The 20,879-nt window shown below is 40.0% G+C and overlaps 1 protein-coding gene across 1 annotated transcript in view; it reads right to left on the bottom strand.

The window, feature by feature from the left end:
- The window catches only part of SCRIB (scribble planar cell polarity protein), a 746,390-nt gene that overhangs the window by 147,276 nt on the left and 578,235 nt on the right, over window positions 1–20,879 (bottom strand). Inside the window, exons 36-39 of the mRNA XM_053715486.1 lie at window positions 20,103–20,150; window positions 19,831–19,987; window positions 10,139–10,313; window positions 6,311–6,388 (exon numbers count right to left, since the gene is read on the bottom strand). Of these exons, the coding sequence (XP_053571461.1) occupies window positions 6,311–6,388; window positions 10,139–10,313; window positions 19,831–19,987; window positions 20,103–20,150 (458 nt within the window). The remainder of the gene's footprint in view (window positions 1–6,310; window positions 6,389–10,138; window positions 10,314–19,830; window positions 19,988–20,102; window positions 20,151–20,879) is intronic.

Genomic DNA, 20,879 nt, shown 5'->3' with positions numbered 1-20,879 from the left:
GTAGAGAGACTCTTATGTATCAGCAGGGCAGTAGGTAGGTAAAGATATCCACTCAAAGGCGTATTTCCAGTAAAATACAAATATTTATTAAAAACAAAAGTTAAAAAACACAACAAAACAATTGCTGTGTTGGGTGGATAAACAAGGGGTTAACAATTACCCCAATAATGCAACGCGTTTCTCGGTTTTGCACCGTTTCATCAGGCATATAATTGTTCTTATTCCTACCTCTGCTTTATATAGCCAGCTAACAAACATTATCCTCCTTTCAAAGGGGTGTGTTTAACAATTAATCACTGACACCTGTCTAAGGTGGCTAGTCTCCTAATTCATATATCTTACAAAATGTTATGGAAATCCAATATACTTCTATATATGCAAGAAAACGGTCTTTCTATTTGTTGTTTAAAATATAATATACGTGTATGTGTACAAAGGACTAACTTTCTATTTGTTGTGGGAATCTGATATACGTATATGTATAAGTGTAAGGGGGATTTTCTTTCTATTCCATCTATTCTATAGATCTCCCAACAGTGATAGTCCATTCCTATACCATATATATTATATAGATCATCCATCAGTAATATCTCCCTATATTCCATAATCCAGACTGATAAAAAATAAAAGAAGATAGATCGATACTAACCCGTATTGTAGATAGAAATATTTCTCCATTCCTGTTATATATCCATAAGACTGTATATGTGCTAATAAATAAACCATGTATATATATTATGCGTGTAAGAATTTGGTTTCATTTGATTGTATGTTTACATTGTGATAGGCTGCATTTAACAGCGTCCACCACTTTTGCATGGATTACACTTCCGGGTATTGGTTTCATAGGGGTTTCTATTGGTTGTTACACGTCTTTCCTTAGCCAATAGTAAACAAGCCTCATGGGGGTGTGTGCACATATGTTCGTTGCATAGAATACCTTTCAGTATTATGCACAGAGATCGCGCTCCCCTATCAGCTGCAAGTGTCTGCCGTGTGTGGCACCATATTATACATAATGATCGCCTATTTTAGGCCAACTATAACCCAGATGTCTCTTCCCCATTCTCGAAGAATATAACTACTAATGGCCTTAAAAATCCCAAAACTTGATTATTTGGCCGGGGTACATATGAATTTAACCTCTGTGGGGTTTTTTCTATATCTAGAAGTATTCATAGCCGAAAACTTTTTGCAAAATAATCTGTCCTCTTAATAATATGTCCTAACATTGTACTTTATAGGTATTGATGGTGGTTTCTATACTACGGTAGTTTTTCCAATGCTGCACTCCACAAGCAGCATGTATGAAATTTACAGCGAAACATTAACCCAATATTAACTTGGCTCAACTAAATGGTATGCACTGTATCATAAATAGTGCCCTAGTGTTCCGATTTCTTTAGAAAAATTTGTAATTTTTATAATTACATAGTATATTCGATCCCAAAATGTGATAAAAATCGCACATAATAAATATCAAAATAAACCACGATTGTGGAGCAAAACAAAATCTAAAATCTAGTATGTGAATACGGAAAAATCTAATTTATATTGATAAATCCTTGAGTAGTGCATAAAGTGGTATGAGGTGAATATTATATATGATGTATAATATAACATAATATGTCTCAAAATGTGATATTGCGATTAAATGTGACAGTAATATAAAGGTGATTAGACCATCTAATGTGATAAAAATGTGTCAAGATATACCTATTTGTAAATTCAAAGTAAATACTTTCTCACTAAAGTTTGAACTATAACTAAAAAATAATAAAGATATTGCCTAACTCTAAGTGTCCTCTATATGTGAAAAAAATGAGTGTTGTGTAGAAATATATTGATAATAATAAAGCAACCACACCTGTAATTCAGGTGTGAAGAAAAAATATATCTAGTTAAGGAAACTATTGTTTAAAAGGCCGCCAGATCTAATACCTCGTTCAGGCCAGAGGGAAACAAAGACTGGAATTTAAATATCCAATATGTTTCCCTCTGGCGCAGGCGAGTGTATCTATTGAACCCTATTATTATTATACATCATATATAATATTCACCTCATACCACTTTATGCACTACTCAAGGATTTATCAACATAAATTAGATTTTTCCGTATTCACATACTAGATTTTAGATTTTGTTTTGCTCCACAATCGTGGTTTATTTTGATATTTATTATGTGCGATTTTTATCACATTTTGGGATCGAATATACTATGTAATTATAAAAATTACAAATTTTTCTAAAGAAATCGGAACACTAGGGCACTATTTATGATACAGTGCATACCATTTAGTTGAGCCAAGTTAATATTGGGTTAATGTTTCGCTGTAAATTTCATACATGCTGCTTGTGGAGTGCAGCATTGGAAAAACTACCGTAGTATAGAAACCACCATCAATACCTATAAAGTACAATGTTAGGACATATTATTAAGAGGACAGATTATTTTGCAAAAAGTTTTCGGCTATGAATACTTCTAGATATAGAAAAAACCCCACAGAGGTTAAATTCATATGTACCCCGGCCAAATAATCAAGTTTTGGGATTTTTAAGGCCATTAGTAGTTATATTCTTCGAGAATGGGGAAGAGACATCTGGGTTATAGTTGGCCTAAAATAGGTGATCATTATGTATAATATGGTGCCACACACGGCAGACACTTGCAGCTGATAGGGGAGCGCGATCTCTGTGCATAATACTGAAAGGTATTCTATGCAACGAACATATGTGCACACACCCCCATGAGGCTTGTTTACTATTGGCTAAGGAAAGACGTGTAACAGCCAATAGAAACCCCTATGAAACCAATACCCGGAAGTGTAATCCATGCAAAAGTGGTGGACGCTGTTAAATGCAGCCTATCACAATGTAAACATACAATCAAATGAAACTAAATTCTTACACGCATAATATATATACATGGTTTATTTATTAGCACATATACAGTCTTATGGATATATAACAGGAATGGAGAAATATTTCTATCTACAAAATATTCTATCTTTAGATTTGTATAGGTTGAACTCGATGGACTTCAGTCTTTTTTCAACCTTATCTACTATGTTGCTATGTTACAATACGGGTTAGTATCGATCTATCTTCTTTTATTTTTTATCAGTCTGGATTATGGAATATAGGGAGATATTACTGATGGATGATCTATATAATATATATGGTATAGGAATGGACTATCACTGTTGGGAGATCTATAGAATAGATGGAATAGAAAGAAAATCCCCCTTACACTTATACATATACGTATATCAGATTCCCACAACAAATAGAAAGTTAGTCCTTTGTACACATACACGTATATTATATTTTAAACAACAAATAGAAAGACCGTTTTCTTGCATATATAGAAGTATATTGGATTTCCATAACATTTTGTAAGATATATGAATTAGGAGACTAGCCACCTTAGACAGGTGTCAGTGATTAATTGTTAAACACACCCCTTTGAAAGGTGGATAATGTTTGTTAGCTGGCTATATAAAGCAGAGGTAGGAATAAGAACAATTATATGCCTGATGAAACGGTGCAAAACCGAGAAACGCGTTGCATTATTGGAGTAATTGTTAACCCCTTTTTTATCCACCCAACACAGCAATTGTTTTGTTGTGTTTTTTAACTTTTGTTTTTAATAAATATCTGTATTTTACTGGAAATACGCCTTTGAGTGGATATCTTTACCTACCTACTGCCCTGCTGATACATAAGAGTCTCTCTACCTTTTTGGGACTTTGTGTTACCTATTGGAGCCATTTGATTACAGCATCAAGAAATCTGATTTGGGGTGAGCTGCTACACCTGCCCAAAATTTGCAGCTTGTTCCTACCAGCACATAAGTGTGCTCATGGAGTATGTGAGTAACCATATGTACCACTGAAAATATTGTCAGTTATACTTTAACAGTCTGCACATGTAGTGCTTTTTTTTCTCTGTGTCTCCTATTCCATCTCCAGCATCACAGTACTACCTGAGAGGTGAGCTGCCACACCTATTTGAATCTGCAGCCTGCTACTACCAGCACATTGGTGTGCTTGTGAAGTGTGTGAGTACCCATTTGGCTCTACTACTGTTATTACTGATTTTTATATCTGTTGATCCTACACATGAGGCGCCCCTCTATTTTCTTCTATTCCTCATATTGTGGACATATAATGCCCTTGCTCAACAAAAGGCAGAATAGTCCTTATAGTCACCATTTTGAATGTTGGTATCCTTACATAACGATTCAAAATTTTTAGATCCAGAACTGGTCTGAAAGAATTCTCTTTCTTTGGTACAATGAACAGATTTGAATAAAAACCCAGACCCCGTTCCAGATATGGAACTGGCACAATTACCCCAGATGACTCCAGGTCTGAAACACATTTCAGGAAAGCCTGAGCCTTTACTAGGTTTACTGGTATGCGTGAGAGAAAGAACCTTCTCACAGGAGGTCTTACCTTGAAACCTATTCTGTACCCTTGAGAAACAATGTTCTGAATCCAATGATTTTGAATTGAACTGATCCAAACATCTTTGAAAAATCGTAATCTGCCCCCTAGCTGGGCTGGAATGAGGGCCGCACCTTCATGTGGACTTGGGGGCTGGTTTTGATTTTCAAAAAGGCTTGGATTTATTCCAGACTGGAGAAGGCTTCCAACTGGAAACTGTTCCTTTAGGGGAAGGGTCAGGCTTCTGTTCCTTATTCTGGCGAAGGGAACGAAAACGGTTAGCAGCCCTAAATTTACCCCTAGATTTTTTTATCCTGAGGCAAAAAAGCTCCCTTCCCCCCAGTAACAGTTGAAATAATAGAATCCAACTGAGAACCAAATAATTTATTACCTTGGAAAGAAAGAGATAGCAATGTTGACTTAGAATACAGTACTTAGATACAGTAAGATAGAGAGAGTAATAGAGAGAGACAGGAAGAGAGAGAAATATAGTAAGATAGAGAAATACAGTAAGAGAGATACAGTAAGATAGAGAGAGTAATATAGAGAGACAGGAAGAAAGATACAGTAAGATAGATACAGTAAGATAGAGAGAGTAATATAGAGAGACAGGAAGAGAGAGAAATACAGTAAGATAGATACAGTAAGATAGAGAGAGTAAGATAGAGAGAATAAGATAGAGAGACAGGAAGAGAGAGAAATACAGTAAGAGAGATACAGTAAGATAGAGAGAGTAATATAGAGAGACAGGAAGAGAGATACAGGAAGAGAGATACAGTAAGATAGAGAGAGTAATATAGAGAGACAGGAAGAGAGAGAAATACAGTAAGATAGATACAGTAAGATAGAGAGAGTAAGATAGAGAGAATAAGATAGAGAGACAGGAAGAGAGAGAAATACAGTAAGAGAGATACAGTAAGATAGATACAGTAAGATAGAGAGAGTAATATAGAGAGATACAGTAAGATAGAGAGAGTAATATAGAGAGACAGGAAGAGAGAGAAATACAGTAAGATAGATACAGTAAGATAGAGAGAATAAGATAGAGAGAGTAAGATAGATACAGTAAGAGAGATACAGTAAGATAGAGAGAGTAAGATAGAGAGAGTGATATAGAGAGACAGGAAGAGAGATACAGTAAGATAGAGAGAGTAAGATAGAGAGAGTAATATAGAGAGACAGGAAGAGAGAGATACAGTAAGATAGATACAGTAAGATAGAGAGAGTAATATAGAGAGACAGGAAGAGAGATACAGTAAGAGAGATACAGTAAGATAGAGAGAGTAAGATAGAGAGAGTAATATAGAGAGACAGGAAGAGAGATACAGTAAGATAGATACAGTAAGATAGAGAGAGTAATATAGAGAGACAGGAAGAGAGATACAGTAAGATAGAGAGAGTAAGATAGAGAGAGTAATATAGAGAGACAGGAAGAGAGATACAGTAAGATAGATACAGTAAGATAGAGAGAGTAAGATAGAGAGACAGGAAGAGAGAGATACAGTAAGAGAGATACAGTAAGATAGAGAGAATAAGATAGAGAGAGTAAGATAGAGAGACAGGAAGAGAGAGAAATACAGTAAGAGAGATACAGTAAGATAGAGAGAGTAAGATAGAGAGAATAAGATAGAGAGACAGGAAGAGAGAGATACAGTAAGATAGATACAGTAAGATAGAGAGAGTAAGATAGAGAGACAGGAAGAGAGAGAAATACAGTAAGAGAGATACAGTAAGATAGAGAGAGTTAGATAGAGAGAATAAGATAGAGAGACAGGAAGAGCGAGCGGGAGAGAGATTTGAGTAGAGTTTAGAGAACTTGTAATGAAAAAAACTGCAGGTAAAGTGCAATATTCACATCTCACCCAGACATGGAACTTGGTCTCTGCTCAATTCTGAAGGCGTCTTCTAGAGAATTCCTTTGTGAGTCAGTCTGGGACAATCTGTAGAACACGGGTAAAACATTATACAGCAAGTGATGGTGACTCCCACACAGGCACAACTCATTATACAGCAAGTGATAGTGACACTCACTCAGGTACAACTCATTTTACAGCAAGTGACGGTGACTCTCACACAGGCATAACTCATTATACAGCAAGTGAAGGTGACACTCACACAGGCACAACTCATTATACAGCAAGTGATGGTGACTCACACGGGCACAACTGATTATACAGCAAGTGATGGTGACTCTCACACGGGCACAACTCATTATACAGCAAGTGCTAGTGACTCCCATACAGGCACAAACCATTATACAGCAAGTGATGGTGACTCTCACACAGGCACAACTCATTATACAGCAAGTGATAGTGACACTCACTCAGGTACAACTCATTTTACAGCAAGTGACGGTGACTCTCACACAGGCACAACTCATTATACAGCAAGTGATGGTGACTCCCACACAGGCACAACTCATTATACAGCAAGTGATGGTAACTCTCACACAGGTACAACTGATTATACAGCAAGTGATGGTAACTCTCACACAGGCACAACTCATTATACAGCAAGTGATGGTAACTCTCACACAGGTACAACTGATTATACAGCAAGTGATGGTGACTCCCACACAGGCACAACTCATTATACAGCAAGTGATGGTAACTCTCACACAGGTACAACTGATTATACAGCAAGTGATGGTAACTCTCACACAGGCACAACTCATTATACAGCAAGTGATGGTAACTCTCACACAGGTACAACTGATTATACAGGAAGTAATGGTGACTCTCACACAGGTACAACTCATTATACAGCAAGTGATGGTGACTCCCACACAGGCACAACTCATTATACAGCAAGTGATAGTGACACTCACTCAGGTACAACTCATTTTACAGCAAGTGACGGTGACTCTCACACAGGCACAACTCATTATACAGCAAGTGAAGGTGACACTCACACAGGCACAACTCATTATGCAGCAAGTGATGGTGACTCACACGGGCACAACTGATTATACAGCAAGTGATGGTGACTCTCACACGGGCACAACTCATTATACAGCAAGTGATAGTGACTCCCATACAGGCACAAACCATTATACAGCAAGTGATGGTGACTCTCACACAGGCACAACTGATTATACAGCAAGTGATGGTGACTCCCACACAGACACAACTCATTATACAGCAAGTGATAGTGACACTCACTCAGGTACAACTCATTTTACAGCAAGTGACGGTGACTCTCACACAGGCACAACTCATTATACAGCAAGTGATGGTGACTCACACACAGGCACAACTGATTATACAGCAAGTGATGGTGACTCACACACAGGCACAACTCATTATACAGAAAGTGATGGTGACTCACACGGGCACAACTCATTATACAGAAAGTGATGGTGACTCACACGGGCACAACTCATTATACAGCAAGTGATGGTGACTCTCACACGGGCACAACTCATTATACAGCAAGTGATAGTGACTCCCATACAGGCACAACCCATTATACAGCAAGTGATGGTGACTCTCACACAGGCACAACTCATTATACAGCAAGTGATGGTGACTCTCACACAGGCACAACTCATTATACAGCAAGTGATCGTGACTCCCACATAGGCACAACCCATTATACAGCAAGTGATGGTGACTCCCACACAGGCACAATTTATTATACAGCAAGTGATGGTGACTCTCACACAGGCACAACTCATTATACAGCAAGTGATGGTGACTCTCACACGGGCACAACTCATTATACAGCAAGTGATAGTGACTCCCATACAGGCACAACCCATTATACAGCAAGTGATGGTGACTCCCATACAGGCACAACTCATTATACAGCAAGTGATGGTGACTCTCACACGGGCACAACTCATTATACAGCAAGTGATGGTGACTCTCACACAGGCACAACTCATTATACAGCAAGTGATAGTGACTCCCATACAGGCACAACCCATTATACAGCAAGTGATGGTGACTCTCACACAGGCACACGTATTATACAGCAAGTGATAGTGACTCCCACACAGGCACAACCCATTATACAGCAAGTGATGGCGACTCTCACACAGGCACAACTCATTATACAGCAAGTGATGGTGACTCCCATACAGGCACAACCCATTATACAGCAAGTGATAGTGACTCCCATACAGGCACAACCCATTATACAGCAAGTGATGGTGACTCTCACACAGGCACACTTATTATACAGCAAGAGATGGTGACTCCCACACAGGCACAACCCATTATACAGCAAGTGATGGCGACTCTCACACAGGCACAACTCATTATACAGCAAGTGATGGTGACTCTCACACAGGCACAACTCATTATACAGCAAGTGATGGTGACTCCCACATAGGCACAACCCATTATACAGCAAGTGATGGTGACTCCCACACAGGCACAATTCATTATACAGCAAGTGATGGTGACTCTCACACAGGCACAACTCATTATACAGCAAGTGATGGTGACTCTCACATGGGCACAACTCATACAGCAAGTAATGGTAACTCTCACACGGGCACAACTGATTATACAGCAAGTGATGGTGACTCTCACACAGGCACAACTCATTATACAGCAAGTGATGGTGACTCACACAGGTACAACTGATTATACAGCAAGTGATGGTGACTCTCACACAGGCACAACTCATTATACAGCAAGTGATGGTAACTCTCACACAGGTACAACTGATTATACAGGAAGTAATGGTGACTCTCACACAGGTACAACTCATTATACAGCAAGTGAAGGTGACTCTCACACAGGTACAACTCATTATACAGCACGTGACAGTGACTCTCACATAGGCACAACTCATTATACAGCACATGACGATGACTCTCACACAGGCACAACTCATTATACAGCAAGTGATGGCGACACTCACACAGGCACAACTCATTATACAGCAAGTGATGGTAACTCTCACACAGGCACAACTCATTATACAGCACGTGACGGTGACTCTCACACAGGCACAACTCATTATACAGCAAGTGATGGTAACTCTCACACAGGCACAACTCATTATACAGCACGTGTTGGTGACTCTCTTGCTAACCACCATGTGTGACAGCATGTTAACCTATACCACACAGTGTCAGGTGCACGTGCACACATCCTGTAACACAACTTAAAAAATATGCAAATATTCCCAGTAGGTGTTGCATGGGCCAACTAGGAGGTAAAAAGTCTGCTGGCCACTTGGCTATTTACAAACAGATCCTTGACAAACATCAGATGACAAAGCTTTCCATACACAGATCAGACACACACCCATCATGAGACATCTCTCATATAGAAATTGTTCCAGTTCGAATACACAAATAGCATTAGACATAATACACATATCAGGTGACTCTGCTTGCAATATACATACAGCATCAGACAAATACATTATCTGACACTAGTTCCCATATACAAATATTGTCATATGTATAAACAATGTGATACTGCTCCTTATAAAGAGATTGTGTGGGTTACACATATATCAAGTGACATCACCTCTCATACAAAGCAAGTTTCAAGCACATGACTACCCGGCTTGTCACACGTACAGAGATTGTGTGGGTTACACATATATCAAGTGACATCACCTCTCATACAAAGCCAGTTTCAAGCACATGACTACCCGGCTTGTCACACGTACAGAGAAGCGTACTGCTCACATAACGCTAGCTTGGTGAAGTGTCAGGGATGTCTCACCCAGTAAGTGAGGATGACAGGCTGCCACCATCCAACCGCTCAACCTTATATTCTACACCCTCAATGAAGACACTGGTGGGCGTACTGGGTCCTGCTGTTCTCGGGCTGGCATCTGCAGCAACGCCCTCCTCTTCTTCTCGCAGGAGCTGCTCCCGTTTCAGCTGTATCTTTCGGGCTGAATCAGGAAAAAAAGAGAAATTTGAAAATTGTAAGGAAAGAAGAGAAATGAGACAGAGAAAGAACAAAGTGGAAATTAAAATAGAGAAAAAGTAACAACTGAAAAAAGTGCAAGAAATGAACTGAGACTGAATGAGACGTGGGAGACTGAATAAGATGTGTAGATATGATGGAGTCTGATGTGTATGAAATGGGTGGAGGCTGAATGAGATGTGTAGATATGATGGAGTCTGATGTGTATGAAATGGGTGGAGGCTGAATGAGATGTGTAGATATGATGGAGTCTGATGTGCAAGAAACGGATGGAGGCTGAATGAGAATATGATGGATTCTGATGTGCAAGAAATGGATGGAGGCTGAATGAGATGTGTAGATATGATGGAGTCTGATGTGCAAGAAATGGGTGGAGGCAGAATGAGATGTGTAGATATGATGGATTCTGATGTGTATGAAATGGGTGGAGGCTGATTGAGATGTGGAACTATGATAGATTCTGATGTGTATGAAATAAGTGGAGGCTGAATGAGATGTGTAGATATGATGGAGTCTGATGTGCAAGAAATGGGTGGAGGCTGAGTGAGATGTGTAGATATGATGGAGTCTGATGTGCAAGAAATGGGTGGAGGCTGAATGAGATGTGTAGATATGATGGAGTCTGATGTGCAAGAAATGGATGGAGGCTGAGTGAGATGTGTAGATATGATGGAGTCTGATGTATATGAAATGGGTGGAAGCTGAATGAGATGTGTAGAAATGATGGATTCTGATGTGCAAGAAAAGGGTGGAGGCTGATTGAGATGTGGAGCTATGATGGATTCTGATGTGTATGAAATGGGTGGAGGCTGAATGAAATATGTAGATATGATGGAGTCTGATGTGTATGAAATGGGTGGAGGCTGAATAAGATGTGTAGATATGATGGAGTCTGATGTGTATGAAATGGGTGGAGGCTGAATAAGATGTGTAGATATGATGGAGTCTGATGTATATGAAATGGGTGGAAGCTGATTGAGATGTGTAGAAATTATGGATTCTGATGTGCAAGAATAGGGTGGAGGCTGATTAAGATGTGGAGCTATGATGGATTCTGATGTGTATGAAATGGGTGGAGGCTGAATGAAATGTGTAGATATGATGGAGTCTGATGTGTATGAAATGGGTGGAGGCTGAATGAGATGTGTAGATATGATGGAGTCTGATGTGTATGAAATGGGTGGAGGCTGAATGAGATGTGTAGATATGATGGAGGCTGAATGAGATGTGTAAATATGATGGAGTCTGATGTGCAAGAAATGGATGGAGGCTGAATGAGATGTGTAGATATGATGGATTCTGATGTGCAAGAAATGGATGGAGGCTGAATGAGATGTGTAGATATGATGGATTCTGATGTGCAAGAAATGGATGGAGGCTGAATGAGATGTGCAGATATGATGGATTCTGATGTGTATGAAATGGGTGGAGGCTGAATGAGATGTGTAGATATGATGGAGGCTGAATGAGATGTGTAGATATGATGGAGTCTGATGTGTATGAAATGGGTGGAGGCTGAATGAGATGTGTAGATATGATGGATTCAGATGTGCAAGAAATGGATGGAGGCTGAATGAGATGTGTAGATATGATGGATTCTGATGTGCAAGAAATGGATGGAGGCTGAATGAGATGTGCAGATATGATGGATTCTGATGTGTATGAAATGGGTGGAGACTGAATGAGATGTGCAGATATGATGGAGGCTGAATGAGATGTGTAGATATGATGGAGTCTGATGTGTATGAAATGGGTGGAGGCTGAATGAGATGTGTAGATATGATGGAGTCTGATGTGTATGAAATGGGTGGAGGCTGAATGAGATGTGTAGATATGATGGAGTCTGATGTGCAAGAAATGGGTGGAGGCTGAATGAGATGTGTAGATATGATGGAGTCTGATGTGCAAGAAATGGGTGGAGGCTCAATGAGATGTGTAGATATGGAGACTGATGTGCAAGAAATTGGTGGAGGCTCAATGAGATGTGTAGATATGTTGGAGTCTGATGTGTATGAAATGGGTGGAGGCTGAATGAGATGGGCAGATATGATGGAGTCTGATGTGTATGAAATGGGTGGAGGCTGAATGAGATGTGTAGATATGATGGAGTCTGATGTGCAAGAAATGGGTGGAGGCTCAATGAGATGTGTAGATATGATGGAGACTGATGTGCAAGAAATTGGTGGAGGCTCAATGAGATGTGTAGATATGTTGGAGTCTGATGTGTATGAAATGGGTGGAAGCTGAATGACATGTGTAGATATGATGGAGGCTGAATGACATGTGTAGATATGATGGAGTTGTAGAAATGATGGAGTCTGATGTGTATGAAATGGGTGGAGGCAGAATAAGATGTGCACATATGATGGAGGCTGAATGAGATGTGCAGATATGATGGAGACTGAATGAGATGCGCAGATATGATGGAGGCTGAATGAGATGTGCAGATATGATGGAGGCTGAATGAGATGTGTAGATATGATGGAGGCTGAATGAGATGTGTAGATATGATGGAGTCTGATGTGCAAGAAATGGGTGGAGGCTGAATGAGACGTGTAGATATGATGGAGGCTGAATGAGATGTGTAGATATGATGGAGGCTGAATGAGATGTGTAGATATGATGGAGTCCGATGTGCAAGAAATGGGTGAGGCTGAATGAGATGTGCAGATATGATGGAGGCTGAATGAGATGTGTAGATATGATGGAGGCTGAATGAGATGTGTAGATATGATGGAGGCTGAATGAGATGTGTAGATATGATGGAGGCTGAATGAGATGTGTAGATATGATGGAGGCTGAATGAGATGTGTAGATATGATGGAGTCTGATGTGCAAGAAATGGGTGAGGCTGAATGAGATGTGCAGATATGATGGAGGCTGAATGAGATGTGTAGATATGATGGAGTCTGATGTGCAAGAAATGGGTGGAGGTTGAATGAGATGTGTAGATATGATGGAATTTTATGTGTATGAAATGGGTGAAGGCTGAATGAGATATGTAGGTATGATGGAGTCTTATGTGTATGAAATGGGTGGAGGCTGAATGAGATGTGTAGGTATGATGGAGTCTTATGTGTATGAAATGGGTGGAGGCTGAATGAGATGTGTAGGTATGATGGAGTCTTATGTGTATGAAATGGGTGGAGGCTGAATGAGATGTGTAGGTATGATGGAGTCTTATGTGTATGAAATGGGTGGAGGTTGAATGAGATGTGTAGATATGATGGAGTTGTAGATATGATGAGTCTGATGTGTATGAAATGGGTGGAGGCTGAATGAGATGTGTAGATATGATGGAGTCTTATGTGTATGAAATGGGTGGAGGCTGAATGAGATGTGTAGATATGATGGAGTCTGATGTGCAAGAAATGGGTGGAGGCTGAATGAGATGTGTAGATATGATGGAGTTGTAGATATGATGGAGTCTGATGTGTATGAAATTGGTGGAGGCTGAATGAGATGTGTAGATATGACAGTGACGTGCAGTGAGGCACTAGATATGATACGCCGGAGAAACACATGTACAGAGGGTCGCAAGTACCCCCAACAGGGCAGGTTTAAATGATAGCTGAACCATTGCACAGGTGACATAATCAGGTGATGGGTGAGAGCAAGTTAGTAACCACTGAGTTACTGATCAGCTGATTACTTCACCTGTGCACTGATTCAGCTATAATGAAAACCTGGCCTGTTGGGGGTACTTGAGGACCATTGTTGAGAAACACTGCACTACAGCACCAACTCGTCGGAAATGTATTGATTACCTGGAGAATGAGGCACACACACTCTGCTCACTGACACCCACACACACTCTGCTCACATACACACTCACACAATTCTGTGGCACAGTGCCAGTTACTAAGCAATTAGAATGATCCACAATCTCTTCTCTACTCACTACTGTATTGTAAAAATAGAAATAATTTACCATGCAAGTTTTACACAAAGGACAAGTTATCAATACTGCCAACACAGCTGCTGCAATATGGTGTTCAAGAAACGCACGTGCACATCCCACTTAGGTATGTTTTTCAACAAAGGACACCAAAAGAATGAAGTACATAATAATAAAAGTAAAATAGAAAGTTTATTTATTTATTTTGTACAATTTCTATCTGAATGATGGAAATGTAATTATGACTTTCATGTTCCTTTCAAAAACTAATTTGCTGACATGGGGCCAGTAACAGTTGATGCTAATTCTCAAAATATAAATAACTAGAAAAGTCGATTAAAATAGCATGCTCTACCTCAATCATGAAAGTTTAATTTTAAATGTCTCCCTTTGACTATGTGTTTAACCAGTTACTTTACAGTGGCATTATTTCTAAAAACATTTAACTACAATAATTACATATATTTTTTAAATGACTAATTATCTCCTTTTTATTAATATAAACTTGTATAAAAGCTGCACATATTAAAAACACAATGCAAAAGCTTTCAATTGATTTGTGAATTACAAGCTAACAGCAGTCTTTTAATAAATGGAGACAGAGAAAAATAAAAATAGATACTGCATCCTCTGACTGAACAGACATAACATATATGGAGTTTGTACCTAATTAAATCAACTAACCATGAAAAAGGGAGGCTTAGCAATATTCAATGTCAAAAACTGTAATTTACATAATGTGGACACTGCACACTTAACTTCAAACTCTGGGTTTTAAATGATGGATTTAAATTTGAATTCACCCTTTGACTTCCTGTCAGTATTGGGTTATGCTCACTTACTGTCCCCCTGTTAATGAGCTGCATCTGAACACAATGTGTGAATCACAAGAGATGTAGAATACTACTTTACTCTTCTGCTTGGGTTATGCTCACTTACTGTCCCCCCCTGTTAGTGAGCTGTATGTGAACACAATGTGTGAATCACAAGAGATGTAGAATACTACTTTACTCTTCTGCTTGGGTTATGCTCACTTACTGTCCCCCTGTTAATGAGCTGCATCTGAACACAATGTGTGAATCACAAGAGATGTAGAATACTACTTTACTCTTCTGCTTGGGTTATGCTCACTTACTGTCCCCCCCTGTTAATGAGCTGTATCTGAACACAATGTGTGAATCACAAGAGATGTAGAATACTACTTTACTCTTCTGCTTGGGTTATGCTCACTTACTGCCCCCCTGTTAATGAGCTGCATCTGAACACAATTTGTGAATCACAAGAGATGTAGAATACTACTTTACTCTTCTGCTTGGGTTATGCTCACTTACTGTCCCCCTGTTAATGAGCTGTATCTGAACACAATGTGTGAATCACAAGAGATGTAGAATACTACTTTACTCTTCTGCTTGGGTTATGCTCACTTACTGTCCCCCCTGTTAATGAGCTGTATCTGAACACAATTTGTGAATCACAAGAGATGTAGAATACTACTTTACTCTTCTGCTTGGGTTATGCTCACTTACTGCCCCCCTGTTAATGAGCTGTATCTGAACACAATTTGTGAATCACAAGAGATGTAGAATACTACTTTACTCTTCTGCTTGGGTTATGCTCCCTTACTGCCCCCCTGTTAATGAGCTGTATCTGAACACAATTTGTGAATCACAAGAGATGTAGAATACTACTTTACTCTTCTGCTTGGGTTATGCTCACTTACTGTCCCCCTGTTAATGAGCTGCATCTGAACACAATGTGTGAATCACAAGAGATGTAGAATACTACTTTACTCTTCTGCTTGGGTTATGCTCACTTACTGTCCCCCCTGTTAATGAGCTGTATCTGAACACAATGTGTGAATCACAAGAGATGTAGAATACTACTTTACTCTTCTGCTTGGGTTATGCTCACTTACTGTCCCCCTGTTAATGAGCTGCATCTGAACACAATGTGTGAATCACAAGAGATGTAGAATACTACTTTACTCTTCTGCTTGGGTTATGCTCACTTACTGTCCCTCTGTTAATGAGCTGTATCTGAACACAATGTGTGAATCACAAGAGATGTAGAATACTACTTTACTCTCCTGCTTGGGTTATGCTCACTTACTGTCCCCCCTGTTAATGAGCTGTATCTGAACACAATGTGTGAATCACAAGAGATGTAGAATACTACTTTACTCTTCTGCTTGGGTTATGCTCACTTACTGTCCCCCTGTTAATGAGCTGTATCTGAACACAATGTGTGAATCACAAGAGATGTAGAATACTACTTTACTCTTCTGCTTGGGTTATGCTCACTTACTGTCCCCCCTGTTAATGAGCTGTATCTGAACACAATGTGTGAATCACAAGAGATGTAGAATATTACTTTACTCTTCTGCTTGGGTTATGCTCACTTACTGTCCCCCCTGTTAATGAGCTGTATCTGAACACAATTTGTTAATCACAAGAGATGTAGAATACTACTTTACTCTTCTGCTTGGTGTCATCTGTTCTTAGGTTACCTCAGCTTCCAGCTGTATCACATGACCCTGCTCACTGCATCCTCCTTCTGATTAATCTATATATCCTTAACTTGCTAGGAGGCATCAAGAGGGGTGCCTCCTATTGGTCCCAATTTTTGCTGCTAATATATTGACAGAACACAGGTGGCGCTGCAGCACAGCTTTTCCTTTGACCCATGTACTGCAATGGAGAGAAGCGTTCCTGTACCTGCCTCTCCATAGCATTAAATGGGGGGAAAATATATATTTTTTTACTTTTTTGTTGTTGTTTTAATTAAAATTTAATTAAGCTTTGGCCACATATGGCAGGGTAGGCACTGCCTCCCCTGCCTCCTATGAGTGCACGTCCCTGAGATATGATGGAGTCTGATGTGTATGAAATGGGTGGAGACTGAATAAGATGTGTAGATATGATGGAGTCTGATGTGTATGAAATGGGTGGAGACTGAATAAGATGTGTAGATATGATGGAGTCTGATGTGTATGAAATGGGTGAGGCTGAATGAGATGGGCAGATATGATGGAGGCTGAATGAGATGTGTAGATATGATGGAGTCTGATGTGAATGAAATGGGTGGAGGCTGAATGAGATGTGTAGATATGATGGAGTCTGATGTGCAAGAAATGGGTGGAGACTGAATGAGATGTGTAGATATGATGGAGTCTGATGTGTATGAAATAGGTGGAGACTGAATGAGATGTGTAGATATGATGGAGTTGTAGATAGGATGGAGTCTGATGTGTATGAAATGGGTGGAGGCTGAATGAGATGTGTAGATATGATTGAGTCTGATGTATATGAAATGAGTGGAGGCTGAATGAGATGTGTAGATATGATGGAGTCTAATGTATATGAAATGAGTGGAGGCTGAATGAGATGTGTAGATATGATGGAGTCTGACGTGTATGAAATGGGTGGAGGCTGAATGAGATGTGTAGATAGGATGGAGTCTGATGTGCAAGAAATGGATGGAGGCTGAGTGAGATGGAGTAGATGTGTATGAAATGGGTGGAGGCTGAATGAGATGTGTAGATATGATGGAGTCTGATGTGCAAGAAATGGGTGGAGGCTAAATAAGATGTGTAGATATAATGGAGTCTGATGTGTATGAAATGGGTGGAGGTTGAATGAGATGTGTAGATATGATGGAGCCTGATGTGTATGAAATGGGTGGAGGCTGAATGAGATGTGTAGATATGATGGAGTCTGATGTGCAATAAATGGGTGGAGGCTGAATGAGATGTGTAGATATGATGGAGTTGTAGATATGATGGAGTCTGATGTGTATGAAATTGGTGGAGGCTGAATGAGATGTGTAGATATGATGGAGTCTGATGTGTATGAAATGGGTGGAGACGGAATAAGATGTGTAGATATGATGGAGTCTGATGTGTATGAAATGGGTGGAGATGTGTAGATATGATGGAGTCTGATGTGAATGAAATGGGTGGAGACTGAATAAGATGTGTAGATATGATGGAGTCTGATGTGTATGAAATAGATGGAGACTGAATGAGATGTGTAGATATGATGGAGTCTGATGTGAATGAAATGGGTGGAGGCTGAATGAGATGTGTAGATATGATGGAGTTGTAGATAGGATGGAGTCTGATGTGTATGAAATGGGTGGAGGCTGAATGAGATGTGTAGATATGATGGAGTCTGATGTGCAAGAAATGGGTGGAGGCTGAATGAGATGTGTAGATAAGATGGAGTCTGATGTGTATGAAATGGGTGGAGGCTGAATGAGATGTGTAGATATGATGGAGTCTGATGTGTATGAAATGGGTGGAGACTGAATAAGATGTGTAGATATGATGGAGCCTGATGTGTATGAAATGGGTGGAGACTGAATAAGATGTGTAGATATGATGGAGTCTGATGTGTATGAAATGGGTGGAGGCTGAATAAGATGTGTAGATATGATGGAGTCTGATGTGCAAGAAATGGGTGGAGGCTGAATGAGATGTGTAGATAAGATGGAGTCTGATGTGCAAGAAATGGGTGGAGGCTGAATGAGATGTGTAGATATGATGGAGTCTGATGTGCAAGAAATGGGTGGAGGCTGAATGAGATGTGTAGATATGATGGAGTCTGATGTGTATGAAATGGGTGGAGACTGAATAAGATGTGTAGATATGATGGAGCCTGATGTGTATGAAATGGGTGGAGACTGAATAAGATGTGTAGATATGATGGAGTCTGATGTGTATGAAATGGGTGGAGACTGAATAAGATGTGTAGATATGATGGAGTCTGATGTGTATGAAATGGGTGAGGCTGAATAAGATGGGCAGATATGATGGAGGCTGAATGAGATGTGTAGATATGATGGAGTCTGATGTGCAAGAAATGGGTGGAGGCTGAATGAGATGTGTAGATATGATGGAGTTGTAGATAGGATGGAGTCTGATGTGCAAGAAATGGGTGGAGACTGAATGAGATGTGTAGATATGATGGAGTCTGGTGTGTATGAAATAGGTGGAGACTGAATGAGATGTGTAGATATGATCGAGTCTGATGTATATGAAATGAGTGGAGGCTGAATGAGATGTGTAGATATGATCGAGTCTGATGTATATGAAATGAGTGGAGGCTGAATGAGATGTGTAGATATGATGGAGTCTGATGTATATGAAATGAGTGGAGGCTGAATGAGATGTGTAGATATGATGGAGTCTGATGTATATGAAATGAGTGGAGGCTGAATGAGATGTGTAGCTATGATGAAAGCTGATGTGCAAGCAGGCTAGAAATCACTGCACATAATTTACAATGGCATGAGACGACAATGTGCTAGACAGATGGACAGAAGGCAAGACAATGCAGCATGCGTGAGGAGCAGAGGGTGTGTAGGACATATCGATAGCAGACAATAGTGATAGACTGGGTCTATGAAGTGTGCATGTGGGTGTCCTGTGTTAGTGTGAGAAGTGGTCAGGGGATAAGTGAAGTAGGAGGGAGTTGACCATACAAAATGCACATGGGAGTTAGCAGAGAGTAACACGAATATAAAAGGAGAGAGGACAAAGTGCACATAGTAAGTGAGGGGAAAGAGCAGTCAGCACCACGCTCACCTTCCTCCTCCTTCATCTTCCGCAGGTCGTCCTCTCCCACCAAGGATACCCGTTTTGGGGGCCGCTCCACCTGTTGCTGTTTCATGTCCATTTCAAAATACTTCTGTCTATCACGGAACGAGCGCTGTTCAGGACTGTCTAAGACCCCAGGAGAGAACTGTAAAAGACAGGGGTCTAGAGTGAATAAATGGGAATTAGCCAGTTTAAGGGCCCTAGAAATCACTGTAATACTGATTCTAGATTGCTTGATCCTTCCTCTTATATAAACTCACCTCAGGGGTGGTGCTTGACAGATCTGGGGTCCTGGGAGTGGTGGGCTCCTAAAGGGCAGAACAGAAGATCAGCAGGCAGCTAACAGCTCAGCAAGAACCCAACGGTGTGAGAATACACAAGCAAGATATTAAACCGTAACAGTGCTAAGCAGACATGGCCCATAACAATATTACGCCAACCTAAAGAGATAAGCATATTTACCCTTTCACCACTAAGTAATGCCCCAAACTGGAACTTTTATTAGTCTTATTGCAAATATAATAAAGCTATGGCCAAATAACAAAAGCATAACTATCCCTGATTATAAAAGGCTCTTAGATCTAGGATTCCCTGTGTAATGCAGGATGAGATTATACACCGGGTACAAAATCACATCCCCTAGTCACTGATTCTTACAGATAACCACTTTTATTTACATTTTAACCAGAACCATATTCAGTAATGGCCGCTCGTATGGCTGTATGGAGTAGGCGAGTACACACTTAAGAAAGCTAAAGGATACCTGCCCTTCCCATAAATCCCTGACAGAATCACTTTGTGCATACAAACGCAAGAACAAAGAGCGAGTAGAAAGGTGTCTGACCAGAAAAAGAATGAAACTAACGGGCACTGGAAATTATTTGTAACCTGATGTATCAGTGGAGTGGCAAGTACTGACGTTACTGCAAATTACGGTTTATTTAATATGAGTAATAACTGTCAGTTGTGAAGTTATGCATGAATAGCTTAGCTTTACTAATAGTATTGCTCACGTCTGCTCTCTACTAATCTACACT

This window comes from Bombina bombina, chromosome 5 (genome assembly GCF_027579735.1).
Source record: "Bombina bombina isolate aBomBom1 chromosome 5, aBomBom1.pri, whole genome shotgun sequence".
Classification (NCBI taxonomy): Eukaryota; Metazoa; Chordata; class Amphibia; order Anura; family Bombinatoridae; genus Bombina; species Bombina bombina.
This window is presented reverse-complemented; position numbering and strand designations above follow the sequence as displayed.